The 10,788-nt window shown below is 34.6% G+C and overlaps 1 protein-coding gene across 12 annotated transcripts in view; it reads left to right on the plus strand.

Annotated features, from left to right (window-relative positions):
* Nucleotides 1-9,883, plus strand: part of LOC145292174 (uncharacterized) — an 806,320-nt gene extending 796,437 nt beyond the window's left edge. For all 12 annotated transcript variants that reach the window (XM_080138436.1, XM_080138439.1, XM_080138442.1 and 9 more), the window contains 2 exons: nucleotides 5,099-5,507; nucleotides 9,808-9,883. In XM_080138436.1, the coding sequence (XP_079994562.1) occupies nucleotides 5,099-5,488 (390 nt within the window). In that variant the 3' untranslated portion in view covers nucleotides 5,489-5,507; nucleotides 9,808-9,883. The remainder of the gene's footprint in view (nucleotides 1-5,098; nucleotides 5,508-9,807) is intronic.
* The last annotated feature ends 905 nt before the right edge of the window (nucleotides 9,884-10,788 follow it).

Here is a 10,788-nt window from a genome sequence, read left to right on the forward strand (position 1 = left end):
CAAATCAAGTTAAGTTAGATCCATGTCCAAGGAACCTATATCTAAAATTTCAAGTGTTTAGACCCAGAATTGATGGAGGAGTTTGATAGAGTTCTCAAAGGTCAAATTGTTGAACTTTGACCCTTTAACAGCCAAATTTCTGGCCAAAAACGGATTACAAAGATTTTCCCAAATCTCACTACCCTGTATATCAAATTTCGAGCCTGTAAACTGAAAGTTGACAGTTATTGTGTAGGCAAATGTACACAGACAGACACACACTTTCACAGATATATAATTTGTCATCCACATACAGTACTATTTTGCTGTATCACAACACATCAGTGTGGCTAGACATACACCTTTCCCTGGTCGTGGATCGAACCTACAACTGTCGCGTTGACAGTCGACAGCTCTAACCACCAGACCACATGTGTATTAAATCCCCACCTGCTCGTAGCAGACAATGCTCAAACTATAAGTTTGTTTACAAACAAATAAATAGTGGGCTTCGCTTAATTGCTTAAATATGTGTCGGGTGAAAATATATTTACAAAGTGCTCAACCCAAAGAGAGGGGCTATTTTAATTTGTCATCCACATACAGTACTGTTTCGTTGTATCACAAATCAGTGATATATATATATTCATACATACATATATGTATAAGATAAAAAGTATAAGTATTTGTATGTTTTTGAAGTTGATATCAAAATAACTGCTCAAATTTTACTGAAATCTAAAAAAGAAATATGCACAATACTGCGTGATATGCCAATCTATTTACTTGTCACAGCAAATGATATGAAAAGTTGATAGCATCCATTAAAACAGATATAGGGAAAGCAATCCTTTGCTTTATCGAAATGAACCATGTTTCAAAGGGTTATGCAACACCTCTGTTCATTCTTGAAAGACAATGGATACCCCCTGTAAGGATGATTGCGTGTATCAAGGATACACACAATCCCCAACCACACCTCTTCTGAATCAGCACTGCTCGAGTTCAGTGGCAAGGAGAAGTCCAGGATGACTGTTTATCTCGGCATTGTTTCCAGAGTCATCTACTAGACAAATAGCCTTTACTACGAGAGAGATTGATAGTCTGTTTAAAAAAAGCATATTTGGAGATGAAAATATTTTTCATTAATTTTTTTAATTAAATAGTGCTAGTATTTAAAAAAATTTAAAAAAAAGACCCCCAAAACAATGAGGTTGCTCTTTAGAAAAATATCAGTAAGATAAATTAACATTAAAAAAAAATGTCAACAACAGCGCAAGAAACAAATTGTGTTTTTTTTAATACACTTTGCCAAAGAAATGTTATTGACGGGTTTAAATTAAAGGATGAAAGATTTGGGGACTAATCTCTCTATATAAAAGTAAGAATGTGTGTGTGTGAGAGGACACTTCTCAACCTATGTACTCAACAATTTTTTTATCTACAGACTTGAAATTTGGTATATAGGGTATTCAGACATGTGGAAAACATTTTAGTCAGTTTTCATCCGGAAAAATGACTGCTAAGGGGTCAAAAATAAAATAAAATTGGAACATGGGGGTCATCAGATTTTTATGTTCTCAACCATTTCACGTATGTGCATGCATGACTCATTCACATGACAGCTTCCTTATGTTAAGGAGTATGTTTGAGAACACTTTAAAGAACGTGTCAAGCTGACCTAATGGTTATTGTACTTGACTCACTATCTTTGTTTTGGTTTTGATCTCCGCTTGAATATTTTTTTTTTTTTTTTTTTTTTTTTTTACTTACAAGAAAACAATACTCGTATGCACATGTCTCAGTCTCTGCATGAATTTGAATATGATATTTATGCATATTTTACGATAGTGCAATGCTGGGAGGCCAGCTGGTATTGTATAAAACTAAAAAATAAATCCACACACAGGAGTGTAAATACATCGGATATTTCACAAGCAAAACCATAATTTTCAGATGCTTGATCACAAATATAGAGAAGCATAAGCATTTTAAAACCTACCTTTTATAGAAATATTTTGGATTTGGAGAATTATTATACTTGAAAGGAAATATAATTATTGGAACAGTTGTTTGAAATTGAAAATGGACAGGAATTACAAAACCAAAGGGAGATAAATAAGATTAGAAAATGGTGTTGAAAATGAAATACTATAACCATGATTATATCTGCAGACAAATTATCATATTTAATACAAAGTATATAATCTTCATTGTAACATTGGACATTGTAAAAATAACATTTGAGATGAGAACAGTAGTCCAAACAATCCGAAGGTCATTGTCAAAGAAGATAGACTCTATCGTGCTAGAAGGTTACCCATACTAAAGAGTATCCACTATTCACCCATGCATGGAGTACTGTTGCCACATCTGGGCTGGTGCATCTGTCATTTGCCTCTCACTTTTAGACAGGGTTAAAAAAATATCTGCCAACCTAATAGGTCTGCACTAGCAACAAAACTCCAACCTGTCCCATCGCCAAAATGTGGCATCTCTGTGTTCCTGTTTTGCAAGTATTTTAATGAAATGTGCTCTGATGAACTCAAAGTACTTGTTCCCCCTCAACTTAAATACTGATTAACCCAAAAAGAAACAAAATGCCAGAAAGCCTTCTACTCAAATAGTTTCTTCCCTTGAACTGCTAGATTTTGGAATTCCCTCCCGGGTTCCTGCTTCCCTGACTATACTGACATGCAGAAGTTCAAGTGTAATGTTAACAGACCTCTCGCTGCTCAACTCTCCACATAGTATACCTGTAAATTTTGTCCCAAGTAGTAGCTCCTTATATCAAAATGGCGCTGTACCTTATTTGGGGAGAAAATAAAAAAAACAGTCCAAATTATCAATCCTCATCTTAAAAATTCAGAAACAATATTTTATTTTTTTAAATTCTACTTCCGTTATCACTCCTAACACATAATAATCCATTGCAATATCATTGTTTTTTTATTTTGTTTTTATGGTAAAAATTCCAGATTTCAGAGTTTTAGTAGCATATAAAATATTAATTCATTTGGAATGTTGACAATTTTAACATGATTTATCCCATGAGTAATTTATTCTATTAAAAAAAAAAAAAAAAAAAAAAAAGTCAAAATAAACGAATTAACAACTGGACTTTTTGCCGATTAAAATCGGGCAAAAGTTATAGCCTGTTGACTTGAAATTTGTGATTATTTTGCATTAGATACCACCCGTAGTATCCCTTTTAATCCTTAACTGTGCATTGAACAGGTACCACAATACTTAATTTGCTGCCCATTAATAGTCGAATGGACAAACAGACAGTGCGTGTGTATGTATCTATATATATAATTTTATTTATTAAATCTTTGAATTTTTTATTTTACTTTAAAAAAAAAGAAAAAAGAAAAATTAAAACACACACATACACATATATATTATATATATATATATATATATATATATATATATTAGCCTGGGTGCCCGGTGCTACCCAGGTGTTTGTAGGTGTGTGTTGAGCAAGAAAAAAGTTGTAGCAGGAAGGCAGGCTCGAACCTTTGACGCAAAGGCAGAAAAGAAAGTGGAGGTGTGTTGTGTAAGGGTGTTGGTTGAGCAAAAAAAAAAGGGGGGGGGCGGGGAATTGCAAGCGCGAAAAAGTGGTAGTAGACAGGCAGATTCGAACCTGTACGCGAAGGAGGAAAAGAAAGTGACCCCCCCCCCAAAAAAAACCCTGACACGTTAGCTGTTGCACCCATCACCAAACCAAAAGTGACATAAGTTTAAATTAAGGCTAGACGATCGAAAAGAGGTGATGACTTTTGAAAATTCGGCGAAAAAAGCGACCCCCTCCCTATAGAAAAGTGCTCAGTTGAGGTTGAAGGAATTAATGTTTTTGGCCAATTTTTCGATATTTGTCATCCAAAGAGCCGAGCTTCAGAATGATACTGATCTCGTGAAAATTCGTTTAAAGTTTTAGGCAGACATACAAACATACACACACACACTTAGATTTTACTTTGTAAAAATAAATAGCCATATATGAACTCATGAGAAATATAATATAGGATTAATTTTGTGCAATGTGTTTTTGTTTCCGTGAATGATTTGTGTCCCTTTAACGATCTTGATGTCTTAGCATTGCCCAGGTGTTTGGAGGTGTGTTGTTGGAGGGTGGGTTAGATCAAAACATGGCCGGGTGCTTGGAGGTGTAGAAAAAATTTTAGTAGGAAGGTAGGCTTGAACCCCGAAGCCTTGACGCAGAGGTGGAAACAAAATGGAAAAAATGCCAGACACCTAACCATCTCGGCCACGAGAGGGAGAGGAATTGATAAGCGTGTTAAGTTAACGATCATAAATCGAAATTGACAGGTGCGAGGAAGTTGTCGCGTGATGTTTGACTTTGAAACATGACGGGAGCAATGGCTGTTCAGCAGTTAAGATTTTGTACGGACAGCTCTTTTACCCCCGTTTATTAGGGGAGTGTCTCAAAATGCAAGCAACTGTCTGATATAAAAAAAAAAATAAAAAAAAAGCCAACATTGACCAAACGTTACATCGCTTTCTGGAGACCACTGGCCTATTCAAATCTAGTTTCACTTTTTTTTATACCGAAAAACAAAAGCAACACGTGGCGATCCAAATATGTGGAATATTTAACGTTTCAAAGTCGGGCAAATTAAATAGACAGGCGACCCCCATTGTTAACTTGTAAATATTACGATTTAGACGTGATATAAAAAGTTTTAAGAAGATGGCGTTTTGCATAAATCTCCCTTCATGAAATCGCTTAATTTCGGACAATCCCACCCTTTGAATGTTTTACTTCATTTGAGGATAATGGAAATTTTGAGGAGATATTCTTGCTACTAATTCTTTTAAATGACCACCAACTGTGTAAATCGTATATCTTCGACCCCCACTTCTAACATTCTGAATAGGACACTAGTTTTAAATCCTACTCGTGTGAGATTGACCTTTTTTGGAATAAGATTTACAAGGTCACATCCACTCTGCTGTTTCAATACTAAATTAAAGACATGATTTTTAATTGTCAAAAAAAAAATAAATAAATAAATAAATAAACCTACAAAAATCTTTTGAAATTTTAGAAAAAAGAAAATTTAGTTTTTGAATTTTTACTGTTTTTTTCCAGATTCACAGTATCACCGCTCGGAGTTTGTCAAAATCACAAATGGAAGAAATCCAAAAACAGCGGACGGAAGGAGAAGCGAGAAAACAGAGTGTCATTGGTCTTGATGGACGGCCAACTGAAAGGCACCGACCTAGCATAAAGACGATACCAGCACCTCTGCCACCTGGTGGGCTCAGTCAAAATCCATCGATACGACGGCGAGCACCACTAGCTCCGCCATTAAGACAAGATAATGCAGAACCGGAAGACACGAACAAAAGCCCACGGATAAAGAAAGGGTGTATAGCAGCACGGGCAGCATTCTGGGAAAAGGTCATGCAACAAGGTGGAAGAACAGAACCCGAAGACAAAATAGAATTTCCAGAATTGTTGGAAGAAAACGTGGCTTGAATCCAACCATAATTACAAGGTAATCATTTTGTTTATATACATCTTATTTATTCATTATTCTCATTGAATCAATTTCGACCCCGTTTCAAGTTATATCGGTTGAAACTGAATATTCTATTGTTGACATTGGTTTCGCTGATATTTTTCTAGAAGGTTGCCAACATCCTAAGTGAAAGTGATTTTTGTGGAACGAACTGGATTCAAACTGGGCAGGAGCTGCTAAAAACAGCCTATCCTGCCTTGACAGAGTACAAAATAGACTTTGTGGTTTAGTGGGGGATGCCCTTTTCTCTTCCCTGCAGCCTCTCTCCCACAGAAGAGACGTTGTGAGCCTGTCTTTGTTTTATCATTATTTCCATGGCAGGTGCTCGTCTGAGCTCCAATCTCTCGTCCCCCCTTTTTTTTTTTTTTTTTTTTTTTACACAGTGATCACCACTTATCAAGGCCCGGAAGCCACTCAGGGATAAATCTTTCACGAGAAACACCCGTCTGGCTGAAACTACTGTTAATAATTTTCCCCACTCTTTATCTGTGCCTAAATCCAAACATAGATTCCATGAACAAAGCTTCTTTCTTAGAACTGCATGCTAGTGGAACTCTCTGCCGCTTGCCTGTTTCCCACCTGACTACAACTTGGACATCTTCAAGTCCAACATAAACAAACTCCTGACAAACGGCCCCCTTAAGTAAGACCCTATCTAAACACCCAATACTAATGATTACTACAATACTATCTCATTGATTACTGCACACGCAATAACCCTTATCCTTGAGTGGCCTTCGGGCCTTGATAAGTGGTGAACCCCATGTAAAAAAAAAAAAAAAAAAAACCCAGGTCGTCAGTCCGTGCTATTAACCACCGAGTCACTCACATCCCTCAACTTATAATAATCGTTTATATGTATGGTTACAATAATGCAGAAGTTGTGTTAGAATTCTTGTTTCATTGACGCATCCCTATACTTTTTTTTTTACAAGGTGGTCACCACTTATCAAGGCCCAGAAGCCACTCAGGGATAAGGGTTATCGTAAGTAGTATGTTAGTGTGGAGATTTAATAAAGTGTCTACTTAAGGGGGCGGTTCATCAGGAATTTGTTTACGTTGGACTTGAAGACATCCAGGTTGTAGTAAGGTGGGAAGCAGGCAGGCGGGACAGAGTTCCACAGGCATGCTTGTTCTACAAAGTACTTCAACCTTTTATGACCTGATGATGTAGATGATAAAACAAAAAAAATTTACTGTTAATTTTAATTAGTTTAAAGAGTAATGATAATATGATCGTCTTCAAACTGGAAAAATTATGAAGTTCAATAGTTAAACTACCTCTGAAAATTTTGCATTTCATAAATTTATCTTAATTATTATCTATAGTGCTTTGAAAACAAAAAGTGTAAATGACAAAAAATGAAATCTTCCACTCTCTGAGACAAACGGTGACATACTGAATGCAAGCAATGAACAGTTGTACAAGGCGTGTTTGGATTAATTCACACTTTATGTCATTATATTCATTTATTTATGATTGAACAAATTAAAGGGTTAATGGAATGTGCTCTGATACATTGTACTTGAACCAACATGACAAGCATCAAAATCCCACCCCTTCATTGTAGAAATTCCAGATGCTGAAAAGCCTTCTACTCTAATGAACTGCTAGACTTTGGAATTCATTACCAGTTTTCTGCTTCCCCGACTTTACTAAACTTCAAAAATTTTAATCTAAACAGTCATCTCACTGAAAGTGATAAAATAAATTTCAAAGAACAATTGTTCACAATATAAATAAAAACAGGGGAAAGCCAAGGAAAATGTGGGAGGAAGTGATGAGGATGGACTGAAGAGAAAGAAGGATATTAAAAACCTGGCTGGAGATAGGTTAGTTTAAAAGTCAATTTCTAAAAGCCATCCAACACATGCCAGCATTTAAAATGAATACTATGATATCTACGTACATATGCAGATATCAATGTAAAGAGGAAAGAATCAAAATGAAACAAAACAAAAAAAAACAAAAACTTATGAATCCAGACAAAAGCATCTCATTTTACTTAAGGAAAATTATTCTGACAGTTTTTGTAAAACACCCAAGGTTGATCCTCCAACTATGTCATAACTTCAGAAATGAAGACTGCATCATCTGGGAAATGCTTTTTTTTTTCTTTTTTTTTTTTCAAAAAAAAATTTCATAGCCGAGAAGATGAAAGTCAGAGGATGCAAAGTCAGGAGAATAGGGGGAGGGGGGATTTTATAGTCACACACCTGTGCTTCTTATTTGGCAACATGCACGTTGTGAACGGGAGTATTGTCTTATAGGAGTTGGATACCTTCGTTGATGTTGCCTTGATCTGGATTTTGATAGCTTCTCTTAATTTCCTCATAAGTGAACCATTATAAGATCCTGTAATTGTGTTAACTTTTGCAAGGAAATCTGCCATCAATATTCTGCCTTGGTTCCAGAAGGCTGAGCATAATCCAAGTCCTTATTTTTTCCTAAACTCATTATCTTGCTAACGCAAGTCTGCCCTACTATTTAATCCATAGCTAGATTGCAGATGCATTTATCTCTTTCCCAAGTCTGGTGCAATTATACTGACAGGACTTTTTTTTCACTTGGGAGTCACCACTTATCAAGGTCTGAAAGCCACTCGAATGTAATGTGGTGATGGAAATTGGATAGAATTTGATTATTTATGAAGACAACTTAACAGAAACTTTACATTAGATTTGAAGGCTATTATGTTGTATTCAACTGGGAAGCATGCCAACGAGAACAGTATTCCCAAGGTGGGCAGTTCTGGGAAAGAAGCTTTATTTATGGAATCTGTGTTTACATTTAGGCACAGAGAGAGTGGGGAAAATTATATATAGTGGTTGTAGCTAGTCGAGTGTTTTTTTGTGAAAGTTTGGCAAGGGGGAGGGGGACCACAGATTAGAGTTCAATCAAGCACTTGCCATGAAAATAGTAATAGAGCAGTGACAGGCACAGAGAACTTATTTTATTGATTTATTATGAAAATCATTCCAGACAAGACATGAAACCACTTGATATAATAAACTTAAAGTAGAACCCCAGGATTTGGCATTAAAAATTAAGAAAATACATTACGGGATATAATACACATGCATATAATCAAATAACATTATAAATAACACCATAAGGTGGGGCAAATACCATAACCAGGAACTGGAAAAGCATCGTATTCCACATTGTAACCTGAAAAAAAAAAAAAAAAAAAAAAAAAAAAAGCCACTGTATCCCGGGTTCTACTATACCACTTTAAGGTAAAAAAAACTAGCCAATGATAAATATAGAAGAATTGTTTTTTTTTACATTTGTTTAAATTACTTGTAACCATGAAAATTCTATTCTATTACAAAGATTGCCAAACCTACTGCAAATAATATGGGCTCCCTTTACTGTGCTATAAATTACAGCAAAGCAATCATTCATGCATGCATGGAGTATTATTGCTACATCTGATGCATCTACTTCTCGTCTCATTCTTAGAAATAGTTCCAAAAGGTTTCAAATCTAATAGGTCCTAAACTATCAACCAAGCTTCAACCTCTGTTGTATTCCTGTGCCTATTTTACAAGTACTTCAATAGAATGTGTGCTGATGAACTCATAGCTCTTCCTCAACGTATACACACGCGACTAGCCTGACAAGCAGCAAAATCTCAACCATCACTATTGAGGTCCCTAGATGCCGGAAACCCTTCTACTCTAATAGTTTCTTCGCACAAACTGCAAAGTTTCAAATGTAATGTGAACAAACGTCTTGCTGTTCACCCCTTCACAGCCCCTGTTGGACATGATTCCAGAAAGTATCCCTTTACATTTCAAGTTGCAATACACATTGTTTGGGATGTAAAAAGAAAGGGATTTTCCACTACTCCCACCCCTCCCACCCCTCTCCACTATCAAGATGACATATTTTTAGATGTCTGCTTTGCTTGAAGTATCACCAGGAAAAGACAATTATTTCTGTCTGGAAGTCACATGAGTTCATTAACTTCTAAGATCACCTTTAACCCCCTTTGTTTCACTTTTCCAATCAAATAATGGTCTTTATGTAAAGTCTATGCAAAACTAAATAAATTTTACCTGTTTTTTTTTTTTTTGAGAGAGCTTGTTTTTTTTTTTTCTTGTAAAAAAAAAAAAAAAAAAAATCTTGATTCTGTTTGATGCACACATTTTTTAACCACAAGTTTACAGACTTTCTATAATTTATTACAATTTTTATTTCTATTTTTTATTTCAATTTTTATTTTAATTTTTATTTCTATAATTAATTACAATTTTTCGTCTTTTCCAGTTTTCACAAATGCTGAGAGCACAAAGAACTTTTGTTCCCAAGAAGAAGTAAAGCCTAATTACTTTCTGATTAAGGATCAAGCAAAGCAAAAAAAAAAAAAAAAAAAAAAAAAAAATGCAACAGAAAAAATTTTGCAATCAACTAAAATTATTAATCGATTATAAAAAGGCCGGAAAAGAAAATTTACTTGACACTCATCTATATTTTCCACTTCATCCAATGTTTGTATTCCGGAAGAATCAATCACTTATAAATATTTTTTTTATACAATATACTCCTTGTAATATTTAAGAAAAGAATATTTTTTCAAGGGGAAGAATGCATATTTGTATCTTTTAATCAACTATAAATCCAGATCCAAGTTTCGTAACACAAAAACGTAAGTTAAACAAAGGAAAGACTTTCATGTGAGACTGGCGTAAACATATCAGGGCAATAACTGAAGAGAACATTTTCAAGTTGAAATTAAGGTAGTATTTACCCTGAAATTGGATTTGTTTGTCTTTCATTTCTGCAAACGTTTCTTCAAAAATATGGTCCAAATGTCAGAGACAATATCATTAACGGCATACATTTTTCAATATGTTAAAAAGTGACCATTACTATTTTTTTGTAATTTTTTTTTTTCAAATTAATTTAAAATAAAATATTAGAAAAAAAAAAAAAAATCAGGAAAAAAGAAAAATATGGAAGGAGTGATCTCCCCTTACATGCAAAATCAAAAGAGTTCATTTATTACAACGGACAAAACGGTTATCTGCTTGTATTAAAAGTATTTGTTTTACGCTGAAGACATTCTTGTTAAATTTCAAGAAAAAAATATTTTTTTTTGTGTTAATATGGTTCTTATTAACGCTTAAAAACATTCCAAATTCATTTAATCACATTATCAGGTAAAATTCAAGGGAAATAATTCTGTAAAGCATTTTTTTTTTAAATTTTACAAAAATATTTAAGTGAAATGCATACGAACGTTAAAAC

Source organism: Euprymna scolopes, chromosome 13 (genome assembly GCF_053919585.1).
Source record: "Euprymna scolopes isolate OS-2025 chromosome 13, ASM5391958v1, whole genome shotgun sequence".
Taxonomy (NCBI): Eukaryota; Metazoa; Mollusca; class Cephalopoda; order Sepiida; family Sepiolidae; genus Euprymna; species Euprymna scolopes.